At 46.7% G+C, this 19714-nt stretch overlaps 1 protein-coding gene across 1 annotated transcript in view; it reads left to right on the top strand.

Annotated features, from left to right (window-relative positions):
• Window positions 1-2599: 2599 nt before the first annotated feature.
• LOC309547921 (uncharacterized protein) overlaps window positions 2600-19714 on the top strand; it is a gene marked incomplete at its 3' end in the record, with an annotated part of 293350 nt that continues 276235 nt past the window's right edge. The window contains exon 1 of the mRNA XM_082247920.1: window positions 2600-2691. Within this exon, the coding sequence (XP_082104046.1) occupies window positions 2661-2691 (31 nt within the window). The 5' untranslated portion in view covers window positions 2600-2660. The remainder of the gene's footprint in view (window positions 2692-19714) is intronic.

Here is a 19714-nt window from a genome sequence, read left to right as displayed (position 1 = left end):
GCCCCAAAGAAGCTCCGGACCCTTTTTCTAGGTCGGAGCGACTTGTGTCGCTCCTATTAGAACGGGTCCACAGCTTCTCTATGGCAGGCGACCTGTGAGGCGACCAGGTCGCCTTAGTGTGAACGGGGACTTAATTAGCACTACTGAAGTCGCTCCGACTTCAGAAAAGGGTCCTGTACTACTTTGAGGCGACCTGTGATCCGACTGTCCCATAGACTTCAATGGGAGTTGCCTCCTTATCTTAATTGACACGACTTGTTATCAGACTTTCCAGGAAGAAGAAAGAGATTAGCCAGGCATTCCCCACATTGCAGCCATGCCTATATGGTATATATATATATGTAATGGTATATATATTCCATTATCTCTGCTTGGTCTGTGTGAGTGACACTGGTGGACAGAGATAAGTGGCACTGATACGAGGCGCTGATACGTGGCACTGGTGAACACTGATGGACACTGATTCATGGCACTGATACGTAGCACTGGTGGACACTGATGGACACTGATTCGTGGCACTGATACGTGCCACTGGTGGACACTGATTCGTGGCACTGATACGTGGCACTGGTGGACACGGATTAGTGGCACTGATACGAGGCACTGATACGTGGCACTGGTGAACACTGATGGACACTGATTCGTGACACTGATACGTAGCACTGGTGGACACTGATGGACACTGATTCGTGGCACTGATACGTGCCACTGGTGGACACTGATTCGTGGCACTGATACGTGGCACTGGTGGACACGGATTAGTGGCACTGATACGAGGCACTGATACGTGGCACTGGTGAACACTGATGGACACTGATTCGTGGCACTGATACGTAGCACTGGTGGACACTGATGGACACTGATTCGTGGCACTGATACGTGCCACTGGTGGACACTGATTCGTGGCACTGATACGTGGCACTGGTGGACACGGATTAGTGGCACTGATACGAGGCACTGATACGTGGCACTGGTGAACACTGATGGACACTGATTCGTGACACTGATACGTAGCACTGGTGGACACTGATGGACACTGATTCGTGGCACTGATACGTGCCACTGGTGGACACTGATTCGTGGCACTGATACGTGGCACTGGTGGACACGGATTAGTGGCACTGATACGAGGCACTGATACGTGGCACTGGTGAACACTGATGGACACTGATTCGTGGCACTGATACGTAGCACTGGTGGACACTGATGGACACTGATTCGTGACACTGATACGTAGCACTGATGGACACTGATTCGTGGCACTGATACGTGCCACTGGTGGACACTGATTCGTGGCACTGATACGTGGCACTGGTGGACACGGATTAGTGGCACTGATACGAGGCACTGATACGTAGCACTGGTGGACACTGATGGACACTGATTCGTGACACTGATACGTAGCACTGGTGGACACTGATGGACACTGATTCGTGGCACTGATACGTGCCACTGGTGGACACTGATTCGTGGCACTGATACGTGGCACTGGTGGACACGGATTAGTGGCACTGATACGAGGCACTGATACGTGGCACTGGTGAACACTGATGGACACTGATTCGTGGCACTGATACGTAGCACTGGTGGACACTGATGGACACTAATTCGTGGCACTGATACGTAGCACTGGTGGACACTGATGGACACTGATTCGTGGCACTGATACGTGGCACTGGTAGACACTGATTAGTGGCACTGGTGGACACTGATGGACACTGATTCGTGGCACCGGTGGACACTGATTCGTGGCACCGGTGGACACTGATGGACCCTGATTCGTGGCACTGATACGTGGCACTGGTGGACACTGATTCGTGGCACTGATACGTGGCACTGATGGACACTGATTCGTGGCACTGATACGTAGCACCGGTGGACACTGATGGACACTGATTCGTGGCACTGATACATGGCACTGGTAGACACTGATTAGTGGCACTGGTGGACACTGATGGACACTGATTCGTGGCACTGATACGTGGCACTGGTGGACACTGATTCGTGGCACTGATACATGGCACTGATGGACACTGATTAGTGGCACTGATACTTGGCACTGGTAGACACTGATTCGTGGCACTGATACGTGGCACTGGTGGACACTGATACGTGGCACTGGTGGGCACTGATTCGTTGCACTGATACGTGGCACTGGTGGACACTGATTCATGGCACTGATACGTGGCACTGGTGGACACTGATTCGTGGCACTGATACGTGGCACTGGTGGGCACTGATTCGTGGCACTGATACGTGGCACTGGTGGGCACTGATTCGTGGCACTGGTGGACACTGATTCGTGGCACTGATACGTGGCACTGATACGTGGCACTGGTGGGCAGTGGCATTGGTGGACACTGATACGTGGCACTGGTGGGCAATGAGGAAATGAGTAAAAAAAAACAGAAAAGGGGAATTGGGTCAAACACATCATATTCTGATTGGCCAAACACAAAGTCGTCTGTCATATAAGTCGTGCAAAATAATTCACAAGTCGCGCTGAAGTCGCGGTAAAATCGCGGTAAAAAGTCGCTCCGACATGGGGCGACTTATGGTCGCGGCAGTGTGAACTGGCTCTTAGATGATTAATCTGCCAGCATTGTACATATTGTATCTCATACCGACCTCAGTGTGCGATCTGTACCGGAGGAGAGGAGATGTCAGTGATGATCGGGCGATGTGTGACCGGTAATGTCTGTGATCTGTATACAGCGATATAATGTGTGATCCCAGCGCTGTATACATGGAGATCAGTATATAGGAATAGATGTGATCTGTATACAGAGATATAATGTGTGATCCCAGCGGAGTATACATGGAGATCAGTATATAGGAATAGATGTGATCTGTATACAGAGATATAATGTGTGATCCCAGCGGTGTATACATGGAGATCAGTATATAGGAATAGATGTGATCTGTATACAGAGATATAATGTGTGATCCCAGCGGTGTATACATGGAGATCAGTATATAGGAATAGATGAGATCTGTATACAGAGATATAATGTGTGATCCCAGCGGTGTATACATGGAGATCAGTATATAGGAATAGATGAGATCTGTATACAGAGATATAATGTGTGATCCCAGCGGAGTATACATGGAGATCAGTATATAGGAATAGATGTGATCTGTATAAAGAGATATAATGTGTGATCCCAGCGGTGTATACATGGAGATCAGTATATAGGAATAGATGTGATCTGTATACAGAGATATAATGTGTGATCCCAGCGGTGTATACATGGAGATCAGTATATAGGAATAGATGAGATCTGTATACAGAGATATAATGTGTGATCCCAGCGGTGTATACATGGAGATCAGTATATAGGAATAGATGAGATCTGTATACAGAGATATAATGTGTGATCCCAGCGGTGTATACATGGAGATCAGTATATAGGAATAGATGTGATCTGTATACAGAGATATAATGTGTGATCCCAGCAGAGTATACATGGAGATCAGTATATAGGAATAGATGAGATCTGTATACAGAGATATATAATGTGTGATCCCAGCGGTGTATACATGGAGATCAGTATATAGGAATAGATGAGATCTGTATACAGAGATATAATGTGTGATCCCAGCGGTGTATACATGGAGATCAGTATAGGAATAGATGTGATCTGTATACAGAGATATAATGTGTGATCCCAGCGGTGTATACATGGAGATCAGTATATAGGAATAGATGTGATCTGTATACAGAGATATAATGTGTGATCCCAGCAGAGTATACATGGAGATCAGTATATAGGAATAGATGAGATCTGTATACAGAGATATATAATGTGTGATCCCAGCGGTGTATACATGGAGATCAGTATATAGGAATAGATGTGATCTGTATACAGAGATATAATGTGTGATCCCAGCGGTGTATACATGGAGATCAGTATATAGGAATAGATGAGATCTGTATACAGAGATATAATGTGTGATCCCAGCGGTGTATACATGGAGATCAGTATAGGAATAGATGTGATCTCCCATAGAGGACAGCGGGGATCTGACAGCTCAGTCTCTGCACACAGAGCGGAGATAGAGCTGTCATCCGCCTGCTCAGTGGGGATCTGCGGAAAAAAGAAAAATATATATATATATATTTTTTAAGCGCCCCGTCCCTCTGTGCTCACTTGCAGAAGTGAACACATATGTAAGTTGCGCCCACATATGTAAACGGTGTTCAAATCACACTTGTGAGGTATCATCACGATCATTAGAGTGAGAGCAACGATTATAGCTCTAGACCTCCTCTGTAACTCTAAACTGGTCACTGTTAAAAATTTTTAAATTGTCACCCATGGAGATTTTTTCATTTTGTAGTTTGTTGCCATTTCATATGCGTGTGCAATTTTAAAGCGTGACATGTTAGGTATTTATTTACTCAGTGTAACATTATCTTTCACATTATACAAAAATTGGGCTAACTTTAACCGGACCGCCCCCTGCAGTTTTACTGTGGCAGTGTAGCCCTCCTGCACGAAACAACGTAGACCTACATCGATCGCACGCCTGCTGCTAGGGGGTGAGCGTGCGCCGCTGGGGGCGCGCTCCTGCCCCCACACCCAGCAGGGACCCTGATGCATGGGGCTCTGATTGCCGCCCCCGCCGTTCCCCGCTGAGAGAGAAGGACGGTCAGATGTTGTAAACACAGCTGACCGTTCTTCTCCCTGGAATGTTCACAGAGCGCCTGTGATCCTTCTATATAGGATCACATGTCTCTATGATCATTTCACAAGCCACGCCCCTTCACAGTTGGAATCACTCTCCTAGGCTTACATTTAACCCCTTGATCACCCAGTGTTAACCCCTTCCCTGCCAATGTCATTAGTACAGTAACAGTCCATATTTTTAACACTGATTACTGTAGTAATGTCACTGGTCCCCCAAAAGTGTCAAAAATGTCAGTTAGGGGTCCGCTCTGTCCGTCGCAATGTCGCAATCCTGCAAAAAAAAAATAATTGCAGATCGCCGCCATTACTAGTAAAAAAAACAAAAAAACAATAAAAATGACAAATCTTTCCCGTATTTAGTAGACACAATAAACTTTTGCGCAAACCAATCAAAATACGCTTATTGCGATTTTTTTTTTACCAAAAATATGTAGCAGAAAACAAATTGGCCTAAAATGTTAAAAAATTTAGATTTTTAATTTTTTTTTGAGAAGGTTATATAGCAGAAAGTGAAAAATATTGTTTTTTTTTTTCCAGAATTGTCGCTCTTTTTTTGTTTATAGCGCAAAAAATAAAAATCGCACAGGTGACCAAATACCACCAAAAGAAAGCTGTATTGGTGGGAAAAAAGACATCAATTTTATTTGGGTACAGCGTCGCATTACCGCGCAATTGTCCATTAAAGTAACGCAGCGCTGAATCGCAAAATATGTCCTGGTCATTAAGGGTAGGAAACTAGAGAAAATTTTTGGTAGTTGGACTTTGTTGGCACAACAACAGGACACAATGTCATAAAATTTCTATATTTTTATTATCTCCTTCATGCCTTTCAGGCCCGCCCCTTTCACGCCCCCTTGAAGACGTCGTAATGACGAAATGCGTCAGAAGGAGCAAGCCAAGCGTCACTACGTCACACCCGGAAGTCTGAGGCCGGCCATTTTCTTGGTTGTATACGGAGGAACACTGCTGAAAGGCTCTGGTGCCCCACTGTTTTATTATGTGCCTGTTTTAAACCTCTACTGGGTGAGTGCATACCCTTATTTATGTTTCAATAAAATATTTGCCTTGAGATAATGCACTATGGGCCTGTCCCTTCGGTTTGATGTCTCCTATTCTATATGAGATACGGTGCCATCAAGATTTTGAAGGGAGTTTGTGTATTTTGCCTCTCAATTGCCCATAACAAATGGAGTTTGGAAGTGGCGGATATTGGAGAACCTTCTGGAGCTGTATGATTCAGGAGAAAGGCTGTGGTGGTCCTTTAACCACTTACTGCTATAATTTCACCAGTTTTTGGTAAGAGTCAGTGTGTGGTGGCTGGGTACTCTCACTTGTTTAAACTGATGAAACGCCTGGGTGGATAACTTGCTGATTGTGCATGCCTACATTTCCAAGCATTTGATCATATGTGGACTTTCAGAAATGCAAAAAAGGGGGAGAAATAAATGGACTTTGAGGGCACCGTAATAAAAAACATAACACTTTATTTGGGATAAGTATTAAAACCACAGAAGTGTATATCGACTGATCAACATGGACAATTTCATTGATCAGAGGATGCAAGTGATAGGTGAGTGGGGGGAAGCTCACCACCTGGGACATACAGTGCAACAAACAATACAAGATTGCATTTAAATGATATACAAAAGAGAAATAGGGCGCTATACGCTGCACACAGACCGCACCACGGTGCAGGCAACGCAGAGCGTCCTGTACAATATAATAACAACTTCCAAAAGGAAATAGGACAATATATCCAATTGCTCTACATGTTTCGCCTGGTGTTCAGACTTCATCCGGAGCGGTTTGGAATATAAATTCTGTGTGGTAGGATACAATGGGATTAGTATAATAACATAACATCAGAAAAAAGGAACATTGATGTCGCAAATTGGGTATGTCCAGACGATTAACACATGTCGCCAGTTAGGACACAAGCTGGCAGATTGCTAGAGTGTTAACATCTAAAATGATACAGCTGGCACAGGGGGGGGGGGGGGGAGGAGATGGTATACTCCCCTCCAGTCAAGGTCAAACTGGGTGGGCTATAGATCACCGATTCAAGGGTCTCAGGAGTAGAGGGATCACTATGGGGAACAAGGGAGAAAGTAGCAAGACATAAAGGATCGTGTAGTCAGGTAACAATACCTACCCATAGGAAGATGTTGTTGGAGCCAACCAATAGGCACCAAAAATAATAGACCAATCTTGTAATACGTAATCACGAGGGGTGATCTGTTGAGGTAGCTGGAGGAGCACGCGCTGCTTAGGGTCAGATTAAAAGGTAATCAGGTAGTCACAATATAGGGTAAGCCTGTGATAGGGAGTAAGATGTCATAGAGCCAATTAAAGTAGCGGATGATGGCATCCAAAAGATGTAACAGGGGGTAATTATAGCAACAAGTAGCAATGTACCCAAGCCAGGACATATCCCACGAAAATGGAGATGCAGAAAGCAAAAATAGCAGCATTAACGAAAAACGGCACCCACAGGGTTAGAGAGCCTTAATCAAGAAGGTAGATTAGATATATGGAACACCAACACCTGAAGAGTAAAGCCAAAAGGGAGGAAGTGTCAGATGTCTAGGGACAGAGGCCGTGAAAGGTGGCCAATGTCGGTATTAAAGCTAGTGTATACTCACCTGTTCCATACATAGCCAGACATAAGACATATAGTAAAATAGCAGGCAGTTCCTCCAGAACGAGAGAAGCTAGCAACAGATAGATAATTAGGGACTAGACTGGGACTCTAAATAGACAGAGAGACGAAGTAAGGAGATAGGAATTACCATGTAGCGCGTCCTCCAAATGCTCCTCAGGAACCCAGATCAGTGACCCCCGGATGGGGAATGACCACCATAACGGAGGCTGGATATCTGCCTCCTTTATAGCTCGATTGTTCCCGGGTCAGTGAGTCACCCGGAAGTGACGTCAATCTGACCCCGGCCGTCCCGCCCATGCATGCGCCGAGAAGCCGTGCGTAAGAGGGTAGGAAAACGCCGGGCTGGCAGAGCGTGGGGGGGGGGAGCCCACCAGAGACCCGAGGGTCTATTGGGCTCGTATGCCACATCAAAAGCCTCCATCAGGAAGCGTTTCAATGTGGCTCCCCGGCCGCATAGTGAAGCCCAATATACTCGAGCATACCGTTGACAATGAAACAGCGCCACCCAGTGGAACCAAGACATAACAACATCCCCCAGTGGCAGCCGCATATATAAAGAAAAACAAAAGGAAAAAAGGATAGAAATATGTAAATTGGATATCGGATACATAAATAGATGATGTTAAATATAGGGAGGTAGACACATAGGATTCCAGCCATGGCAAAAGTCCAACCATATGGGTGTCTGCAATGAGGGGGAACAACCTTGAAAGTGGAAAAATAAGTAAGTGTCAAAAAGTGAGGGCGCAGGAAATGCGCACCGGGTCCAATGAACCATGTATGAATCGCAGGAATAGTCCAAAGAAGGAAAAGGAGGGGGAGAGGTATTAGGGAGGGAAAAGGAGGGAAAATGGTAAAATTACAAAAAGGATTTAAAGGACTGTGCCTCATTTAACCCCGGGCGGCAGGTGGCATTGAGGCGTAGGATCCAGAGTGCCTCACGTTGTAGGACACGTCTGTTCCAATCGCCTCCACGGGGGTCTTGGGGAATCACCTCTAGAATAAAAAAGTGTGCACACCGGTTATTAAATCTGTGGTGCAGGTCCAAATGTCTGGTGACAGGAGTGAGCATCTTCCCTTTAGAAGAACAGTATACATGGTCGTTAATACGACGTCTGAGTGGGCGTACAGTCTTCCCTACATAGAAGACCCCACAGTCGCAGTACATTAAGTAGATCACCCCTTGGGTATTGCAATCCGCTCGAAATGTTGGAAATAGGGTCTCGCCATTGGGTAACAAATATTGGGTGCCTTCAGCAACCCAGGGGCAGAAAGCACACTGGTGGCATCTGAAAGTGCCCCTGTTCCTGGGGGGGGGTAATCTGGACGGTTGATAGAAACTGCTTGTCAAGCGGTCGCGCAAAGAGCGCGTGCGCCTGAAAGTCACCTGTGGGGTGGGATTAATGTGTTTGCGGACAATGGGGTCTTCACCGAGCATGTGCCAGTGTCTATTTAAAATACTTCTAAGTAGGCCTTGGTGGCTCGAGAACTCAGTGATGAGTCTGACAGTGGGTTGCTGTGGGGCCACATTGGGCTTATAAAGAAGTTCGGCCCTGTTTTTAGAGCGGGCACGATTATAAGCTTTACGCAATATACTTTTGCTGTACCCTCTCTGAAGGAGACGGGTACGAAGGAGGCCTGCTTGATGGTTGAAATCAGTAGTGAGCTTGCAATTACGCCTCAGCCTGATATATTGAGCATAGGGGATGCTACGTAGTAATGTAGGTGGATGCGCACTGGAGGCATGGAGAATAGTATTGCCTGAGGTCGGCTTACGGAATAGGTTGGTCACAACCTGGCCCTCCGAGTCCTTCATGATGGTCAGATCTAAAAAGTTGACCTCAGTAGGATGGAAAGAAAAAGTAAATTTCAAGTTGAACTCATTGATGTTGAGGAGTTCAATGAACTTGGTGAGGGTATTGGGAGAGCCTAACCACACAATTAGAACGTCGTCAATGTATCTAAGCCATAGTTGAATATGGCAGACATACTGAGTGTAAATTTCTTCAGAGAAGATGTAACGTTCCCACCCCCCCAGGTACAGGTTGGCATAGGCAGGTGCACAGCAGGTGCCCATAGCCACCCCCTGTACCTGGAGGAAGTGGGAACCATTGAAGGAGAACCAATTGTGGGTAAGGACAAATGTTAGTAGTTTGAGAAGAAAACGATTGAAGGGCCAGGTATGACGATCCTGTTCGGAGAGGAAGGTACCTATCATCCCGACGCCCTGCTCGTGGGGGATGCTCGAGTACAGAGCCTCTACATCCAAAGTCACGAGCAGGGCGTCAGGAGGAAGGACCATACCCTCCAGAGTCCTCAGCAAGTCCACAGTATCCTTGATATAGGAGGGGAGACCCACTACATGTGGGAGTAGAAAGAAGTCGATAAAACGACTGGCGTGTTCGGTGAGGTTACCTATACCCGACACAATAGGACGCCCAGGAGGGCAATGTAAATTTTTGTGCGTCTTAGGGAGGGCGTAGAATGTCTAGGGACATTCTAGGGAGACGCACATTTAAATAATTATATGTGTCTTGGTCGATAATGCCATTCTGAAATGCTTCGCCAATAAGGGTTTTGTATTCCTCACCGAACCTGACAGTCGTGGAGCAGTTTATCCTCCTATACCACGAGGTGTTATTAAGTATGTCATAACACATTTGTTCATAACTTGCCTTAGTCATAAGAACTACGTTGCCCCCCTTGTCCGAGGCTTTGATCACTAAGTCTGGATGTCGTTGTAGGTTACGTAAAGCTTTATGTTGTTTCGATGTGAGATTACCACGGGAAGGTGGCAATTGACATCTATAGATATCACTGGCACAGGCTATCAGGAAGGCCCAAATCTTAGGGTTGGTATTAAGGTCAGGGAAGGCAGTGGATTTAGGTTTAAACTTCCTGTGGGTAGATGGAGGGGTCACCTCCAAAGGAGGTGGAGCAGCTGAAAGTAGGCCCGGTGGGGGAGAAGAGGGGGCGCGTTCATTTTCCTCCAGAAGGAGGATCAAATCACGTAGAGCCATAAATTCTTTAATAGTGAACTTTTTTATCTGTTCAGAGAGTTCGCGCTCTTTATTCTGGCGGACGTGCTCCTGATCGAAGATGAACCTGTATGTCAGGTTGCGGCAAAATAGGTACAAATCCTTGATAGTGTTGTATCTATCTAATGGAGTAGTGGGGCAAAAAGTTAGGCCAAGTTCCAGCAGCTCCACCTCCTCGGGGGTAAGCACATACCCAGTCAGGTTAATGACAGAAAGGTTGGACTTTAGGTGGGAGGGATGAGGGGCTGACTCAGCTGAAAAAGGGAGGGTTGTGACCCTGGAAGATTAAAGTGGGAGTCCAGTGTAGTTTGTCTACTACCAGGCAATAAACCCAACGAAGAAGAAGGGTTAGAGACCCCTTGTTGGGGCAAAATGGGCCCCACCGCAGGGCTGGTGTTGTTGCCCAGTTGGCCCGTGTTGCTATCGGGAGGATTGCCATTATCTGCCAGGGTGGGTTGGAGCATCTGCAGTGCCCGGGCCGCAATGTTGCCCAGGTAAGGATCAGGGGCAGGACCCGAAGCATCCACAGGGCCCAAAGCACTAGAATGGCTGTTAGAGTGGGTAGACGGCTGTTTCTTGGCTGGTAGGCCAGACCGTTTGGCTGATTTGAATGGAGGATTGGGTGCAGCAGGTGGGCGATTGTGGAGACCATCGCGAGCCCTAGAACGGGTGAGCATGCGATTGGAAGTGCCAGACTGTTGTGAGGTATTGGAGAAGGACGATGAATCAGATTCACCGTCCGTCTCTCTATGGTCAGAGGCCCTGGAACTAGATGTGGCATTGTAGGGTTGTCTAGGTCGTCTGGAACGAGATGGACCTTGCCAATGGTAGGCATAGCCTTCAGTGAAGGCCAGCTTGTCCTTTACAAATTTGAGTTGTTTCTTGTGGATAATATCCTTATTTAGTTTAGTTGTATATTCCTTGACTTCTGACCATCTTTTATCATAGTTAGCATGTTTCTTAATATTTTCATATTTGCCATATAAAGTGGCTAGCTCTGAGTCAAGAACCGTCAAGTCCAACCTGTATTGGGTCACCAGTAGTCTGCATAGCTCAAGGCTACAATGAGTCAAGGCATGCTCCCACTGTATCTTGAACTCAGCTGAAGTGATCTCAAATGATGGAAACAGTTGTACTCTGAGACCCATCGGGCATATCCCGTCTTGAATATATTTACAAAAATATTCGATGTGCCAAAACAGGTTGGACTTACGTTTGAGTAGTTTCTTGACTGTGTTGATGTATTGGTTCAGGCTAATATCATCGCTGACTGGAGTGGCAACACTCTGTTGCAGCTCCGACATGTAGCCAGTCCATGCCTCACCCATAAACTCCATCCCGGTACCACTGGAGGGGTCCAATAACCAAGTATTCAGATCAACTAGACACTGTTGAAGATAAAGAGAAGGGGGGGATGAAACACAAAAGGAAGGGGGAAATAGGAAAAAAAAAAAAAAAAAAAAAGGAACACGGGGAACAAGCAACAAACAACAAGCACAAAAAACCTGGTCATGGACTGGGGACAACCAGGTGTCGGCAGTCAGTGATCAGGAACAAGAATGATTCATAATGGGTATAATAGTTGAACATGGGTGGTATCATAGTTACCTTAAGGTAAAAAAGCTGCAAAAGCCAGTATGGTGACTGGCGGGTGCTTCCACCCAAAATTGTTTAACTAAATAGAATACCTACGCCTATCCCTGGTGCAGCAAAAAACAGGGGCGTAATAAAATAGAAAGACATGTGCCACGTCCTGAATTGGCGAAGCATTTCAGAATGGCATTATCGACCAAGACACATATAATTATTTAAATGTGCGTCTCCCTAGGGAGGCGACATTCTACGCCCTCCCTAAGACGCACAAAAATTTACATTGCCCTCCTGGGCGTCCTATTGTGTCGGGTATAGGTAACCTCACCGAACACGCCAGTCGTTTTATCGACTTCTTTCTACTCCCACATGTAGTGGGTCTCCCCTCCTATATCAAGGATACTGTGGACTTGCTGAGGACTCTGGAGGGTATGGTCCTTCCTCCTGACGCCCTGCTCGTGACTTTGGATGTAGAGGCTCTGTACTCGAGCATCCCCCACGAGCAGGGCGTCGGGATGATAGGTACCTTCCTCTCCGAACAGGATCGTCATACCTGGCCCTTCAATCGTTTTCTTCTCAAACTACTAACATTTGTCCTTACCCACAATTGGTTCTCCTTCAATGGTTCCCACTTCCTCCAGGTACAGGGGGTGGCTATGGGCACCTGCTGTGCACCTGCCTATGCCAACCTGTACCTGGGGGGGTGGGAACGTTACATCTTCTCTGAAGAAATTTACACTCAGTATGTCTGCCATATTCAACTATGGCTTAGATACATTGACGACGTTCTAATTGTGTGGTTAGGCTCTCCCAATACCCTCACCAAGTTCATTGAACTCCTCAACATCAATGAGTTCAACTTGAAATTTACATTTCTTTCCATCCTACTGAGGTCAACTTTTTAGATCTGACCATCATGAAGGACTCGGAGGGCCAGGTTGTGACCAACCTATTCCGTAAGCCGACCTCAGGCAATACTATTCTCCATGCCTCCAGTGCGCATCCACCTACATTACTACGTAGCATCCCCTATGCTCAATATATCAGGCTGAGGCGTAATTGCAAGCTCACTACTGATTTCAACCATCAAGCAGGCCTCCTTCGTACCCGTCTCCTTCAGAGAGGGTACAGCAAAAGTATATTGCGTAAAGCTTATAATCGTGCCCGCTCTAAAAACAGGGCCGAACTTCTTTATAAGCCCAATGTGGCCCCACAGCAACCCACTGTCAGACTCATCACTGAGTTCTCGAGCCACCAAGGCCTACTTAGAAGTATTTTAAATAGACACTGGCACATGCTCGGTGAAGACCCCATTGTCCGCAAACACATTAATCCCACCCCACAGGTGACTTTCAGGCGCACGCGCTCTTTGCGCGACCGCTTGACAAGCAGTTTCTATCAACCGTCCAGATTACCCCCCCCCAGGAACAGGGGCACTTTCAGATGCCACCAGTGTGCTTTCTGCCCCTGGGTTGCTGAAGGCACCCAATATTTGTTACCCAATGGCGAGACCCTATTTCCAACATTTCGAGCGGATTGCAATACCCAAGGGGTGATCTACTTAATGTACTGCGACTGTGGGGTCTTCTATGTAGGGAAGACTGTACGCCCACTCAGACGTCGTATTAACGACCATGTATACTGTTCTTCTAAAGGGAAGATGCTCACTCCTGTCACCAGACATTTGGACCTGCACCACAGATTTAATAACCGGTGTGCACACTTTTTTATTCTAGAGGTGATTCCCCAAGACCCCCGTGGAGGCGATTGGAACAGACGTGTCCTACAACGTGAGGCACTCTGGATCCTACGCCTCAATGCCACCTGCCGCCCGGGGTTAAATGAGGCACAGTCCTTTAAATCCTTTTTGTAATTTTACCATTTTCCCTCCTTTTCCCTCCCTAATACCTCTCCCCCTCCTTTTCCTTCTTTGGACTATTCCTGCGATTCATACATGGTTCATTGGACCCGGTGCGCATTTCCTGCGCCCTCACTTTTTGACACTTACTTATTTTTCCACTTTCAAGGTTGTTCCCCCTCATTGCAGACACCCATATGGTTGGACTTTTGCCATGGCTGGAATCCTATGTGTCTACCTCCCTATATTTAACATTATCTATTTATGTATCCGATATCCAATTTACATATTTCTATCCTTTTTTCCTTTTGTTTTTCTTTATATATGCGGCTGCCACTGGGGGATGTTGTTATGTCTTGGTTCCACTGGGTGGCGCTGTTTCATTGTCAACGGTATGCTCGAGTATATTGGGCTTCACTATGCGGCCGGGGAGCCACATTGAAACGCTTCCTGATGGAGGCTTTTGATGTGGCATACGAGCCCAATAGACCCTCGGGTCTCTGGTGGGCTCCTCCCCCCCCACGCTCTGCCAGCCCGGCGTTTTCCTACCCTCTTACGCACGGCTTCTCGGCGCATGCATGGGCGGGACGGCCGGGGTCAGATTGACGTCACTTCCGGGTGACTCACTGACCCGGGAACAATCGAGCTATAAAGGAGGCAGATATCCAGCCTCCGTTATGGTGGTCATTCCCCATCCGGGGGTCACTGATCTGGGTTCCTGAGGAGCATTTGGAGGACGCGCTACATGGTAATTCCTATCTCCTTACTTCATCTCTCTGTCTATTTAGAGTCCCAGTCTAGTCCCTAATTATCTATCTGTTGCTAGCTTCTCTCGTTCTGGAGGAACTGCCTGCTATTTTACTATATGTCTTATGTCTGGCTATGTATGGAACAGGTGAGTATACACTAGCTTTAATACCGACATTGGCCACCTTTCACGGCCTCTGTCCCTAGATATCTGACACTTCCTCCCTTTTGGCTTTACTCTTCAGGTGTTGGTGTTCCATATATCTAATCTACCTTCTTGATTAAGGCTCTCTAACCCTGTGGGTGCCGTTTTTCGTTAATGCTGCTATTTTTGCTTTCTGCATCTCCATTTTCGTGGGATATGTCCTGGCTTGGGTACATTGCTACTTGTTGCTATAATTACCCCCTGTTACATCTTTTGGATGCCATCATCCGCTACTTTAATTGGCTCTATGACATCTTACTCCCTATCACAGGCTTACCCTATATTGTGACTACCTGATTACCTTTTAATCTGACCCTAAGCAGCGCGTGCTCCTCCAGCTACCTCAACAGATCACCCCTCGTGATTACGTATTACAAGATTGGTCTATTATTTTTGGTGCCTATTGGTTGGCTCCAACAACATCTTCCTATGGGTAGGTATTGTTACCTGACTACAAGATCCTTTATGTCTTGCTACTTTCTCCCTTGTTCCCCATAGTGATCCCTCTACTCCTGAGACCCTTGAATCGGTGATCTATAGCCCACCCAGTTTGACCTTGACTGGAGGGGAGTATACCATCTCCTCCCCCCCCCCCCCTGTGCCAGCTGTATCATTTTAGATGTTAACACTCTAGCAATCTGCCAGCTTGTGTCCTAACTGGCGACATGTGTTAATCGTCTGGACATACCCAATTTGCGACATCAATGTTCCTTTTTTCTGATGTTATGTTATTATACTAATCCCATTGTATCCTACCACACAGAATTTATATTCCAAACCGCTCCGGATGAAGTCTGAACACCAGGCGAAACATGTAGAGCAATTGGATATATTGTCCTATTTCCTTTTGGAAGTTGTTATTATATTGTACAGGACGCTCTGCGTTGCCTGCACCGTGGTGCGGTCTGTGTGCAGCGTATAGCGCCCTATTTCTCTTTTGTATATCATTTAAATGCAATCTTGTATTGTTTGTTGCACTGTATGTCCCAGGTGGTGAGCTTCCCCCCACTCACCTATCACTTGCATCCTCTGATCAATGAAATTGTCCATGTTGATCAGTCGATATACACTTCTGTGGTTTTAATACTTATCCCAAATAAAGTGTTATGTTTTTTATTACGGTGCCCTCAAAGTCCATTTATTTCTCCCCCTTTTTTGCATTTCTGACATTCAGGACGTGGCACATGTCTTTCTATTTTATTACGCCCCTGTTTTTTGCTGCACCAGGGATAGGCGTAGGTATTCTATTTAGTTAAACAATTTTGGGTGGAAGCACCCGCCAGTCACCATACTGGCTTTTGCAGCTTTTTTACCTTAAGGTAACTATGATACCACCCATGTTCAACTATTATACCCATTATGAATCATTCTTGTTCCTGATCACTGACTGCCGACACCTGGTTGTCCCCAGTCCATGACCAGGTTTTTTGTGCCTGTTGTTTGTTGCTTGTTCCCCGTGTTCCTTTTTTTTTTTTTTTTTTTTCCTATTTCCCCCTTCCTTTTGTGTTTCATCCCCCCCTTCTCTTTATCTTCAACAGTGTCTAGTTGATCTGAATACTTGGTTATTGGACCCCTCCAGTGGTACCGGGATGGAGTTTATGGGTGAGGCATGGACTGGCTACATGTCGGAGCTGCAACAGAGTGTTGCCACTCCAGTCAGCGATGATATTAGCCTGAACCAATACATCAACACAGTCAAGAAACTACTCAAACGTAAGTCCAACCTGTTTTGGCACATCGAATATTTTTGTAAATATATTCAAGACGGGATATGCCCGATGGGTCTCAGAGTACAACTGTTTCCATCATTTGAGATCACTTCAGCTGAGTTCAAGATACAGTGGGAGCATGCCTTGACTCATTGTAGCCTTGAGCTATGCAGACTACTGGTGACCCAATACAGGTTGGACTTGACGGTTCTTGACTCAGAGCTAGCCACTTTATATGGCAAATATGAAAATATTAAGAAACATGCTAACTATGATAAAAGATGGTCAGAAGTCAAGGAATATACAACTAAACTAAATAAGGATATTATCCACAAGAAACAACTCAAATTTGTAAAGGACAAGCTGGCCTTCACTGAAGGCTATGCCTACCATTGGCAAGGTCCATCTCGTTCCAGACGACCTAGACAACCCTACAATGCCACATCTAGTTCCAGGGCCTCTGACCATAGAGAGACGGACGGTGAATCTGATTCATCGTCCTTCTCCAATACCTCACAACAGTCTGGCACTTCCAATCGCATGCTCACCCGTTCTAGGGCTCGCGATGGTCTCCACAATCGCCCACCTGCTGCACCCAATCCTCCATTCAAATCAGCCAAACGGTCTGGCCTACCAGCCAAGAAACAGCCGTCTACCCACTCTAACAGCCATTCTAGTGCTTTGGGCCCTGTGGATGCTTCGGGTCCTGCCCCTGATCCTTACCTGGGCAACATTGCGGCCCGGGCACTGCAGATGCTCCAACCCACCCTGGCAGATAATGGCAATCCTCCCGATAGCAACACGGGCCAACTGGGCAACAACACCAGCCCTGCGGTGGGGCCCATTTTGCCCCAACAAGGGGTCTCTAACCCTTCTTCTTCGTTGGGTTTATTGCCTGGTAGTAGACAAACTACACTGGACTCCCACTTTAATCTTCCAGGGTCACAACCCTCCCTTTTTCAGCTGAGTCAGCCCCTCATCCCTCCCACCTAAAGTCCAACCTTTCTGTCATTAACCTGACTGGGTATGTGCTTACCCCCGAGGAGGTGGAGCTGCTGGAACTTGGCCTAACTTTTTGCCCCACTACTCCATTAGATAGATACAACACTATCAAGGATTTGTACCTATTTTGCCGCAACCTGACATACAGGTTCATCTTCGATCAGGAGCACGTCCGCCAGAATAAAGAGCGCGAACTCTCTGAACAGATAAAAAAGTTCACTATTAAAGAATTTATGGCTCTACGTGATTTGATCCTCCTTCTGGAGGAAAATGAACGCGCCCCCTCTTCTCCCCCACCGGGCCTACTTTCAGCTGCTCCACCTCCTTTGGAGGTGACCCCTCCATCTACCCACAGGAAGTTTAAACCTAAATCCACTGCCTTCCCTGACCTTAATACCAACCCTAAGATTTGGGCCTTCCTGATAGCCTGTGCCAGTGATATCTATAGATGTCAATTGCCACCTTCCCGTGGTAATCTCACATCGAAACAACATAAAGCTTTACGTAACCTACAACGACATCCAGACTTAGTGATCAAAGCCTCGGACAAGGGGGGCAACGTAGTTCTTATGACTAAGGCAAGTTATGAACAAATGTGTTATGACATACTTAATAACACCTCGTGGTATAGGAGGATAAACTGCTCCACGACTGTCAGGTTCGGTGAGGAATACAAAACCCTTATTGGCGAAGCATTTCAGAATGGCATTATCGACCAAGACACATATAATTATTTAAATGTGCGTCTCCCTAGGGAGGCGACATTCTACGCCCTCCCTAAGACGCACAAAAATTTACATTGCCCTCCTGGGCGTCCTATTGTGTCGGGTATAGGTAACCTCACCGAACACGCCAGTCGTTTTATCGACTTCTTTCTACTCCCACATGTAGTGGGTCTCCCCTCCTATATCAAGGATACTGTGGACTTGCTGAGGACTCTGGAGGGTATGGTCCTTCCTCCTGACGCCCTGCTCGTGACTTTGGATGTAGAGGCTCTGTACTCGAGCATCCCCCACGAGCAGGGCGTCGGGATGATAGGTACCTTCCTCTCCGAACAGGATCGTCATACCTGGCCCTTCAATCATTTTCTTCTCAAACTACTAACATTTGTCCTTACCCACAATTGGTTCTCCTTCAATGGTTCCCACTTCCTCCAGGTACAGGGGGTGGCTATGGGCACCTGCTGTGCACCTGCCTATGCCAACCTGTACCTGGGGGGGTGGGAACGTTACATCTTCTCTGAAGAAATTTACACTCAGTATGTCTGCCATATTCAACTATGGCTTAGATACATTGACGACGTTCTAATTGTGTGGTTAGGCTCTCCCAATACCCTCACCAAGTTCATTGAACTCCTCAACATCAATGAGTTCAACTTGAAATTTACTTTTTCTTTCCATCCTACTGAGGTCAACTTTTTAGATCTGACCATCATGAAGGACTCGGAGGGCCAGGTTGTGACCAACCTATTCCGTAAGCCGACCTCAGGCAATACTATTCTCCATGCCTCCAGTGCGCATCCACCTACATTACTACGTAGCATCCCCTATGCTCAATATATCAGGCTGAGGCGTAATTGCAAGCTCACTACTGATTTCAACCATCAAGCAGGCCTCCTTCGTACCCGTCTCCTTCAGAGAGGGTACAGCAAAAGTATATTGCGTAAAGCTTATAATCGTGCCCGCTCTAAAAACAGGGCCGAACTTCTTTATAAGCCCAATGTGGCCCCACAGCAACCCACTGTCAGACTCATCACTGAGTTCTCGAGCCACCAAGGCCTACTTAGAAGTATTTTAAATAGACACTGGCACATGCTCGGTGAAGACCCCATTGTCCGCAAACACATTAATCCCACCCCACAGGTGACTTTCAGGCGCACGCGCTCTTTGCGCGACCGCTTGACAAGCAGTTTCTATCAACCGTCCAGATTACCCCCCCCCCAGGAACAGGGGCACTTTCAGATGCCACCAGTGTGCTTTCTGCCCCTGGGTTGCTGAAGGCACCCAATATTTGTTACCCAATGGCGAGACCCTATTTCCAACATTTCGAGCGGATTGCAATACCCAAGGGGTGATCTACTTAATGTACTGCGACTGTGGGGTCTTCTATGTAGGGAAGACTGTACGCCCACTCAGACGTCGTATTAACGACCATGTATACTGTTCTTCTAAAGGGAAGATGCTCACTCCTGTCACCAGACATTTGGACCTGC

Source organism: Pelophylax lessonae (genome assembly GCF_965119305.1).
Source record: "Pelophylax lessonae genome assembly, chromosome: 2".
In the NCBI taxonomy this organism is placed as follows: Eukaryota; Metazoa; Chordata; class Amphibia; order Anura; family Ranidae; genus Pelophylax; species Pelophylax lessonae.
This window is presented reverse-complemented; position numbering and strand designations above follow the sequence as displayed.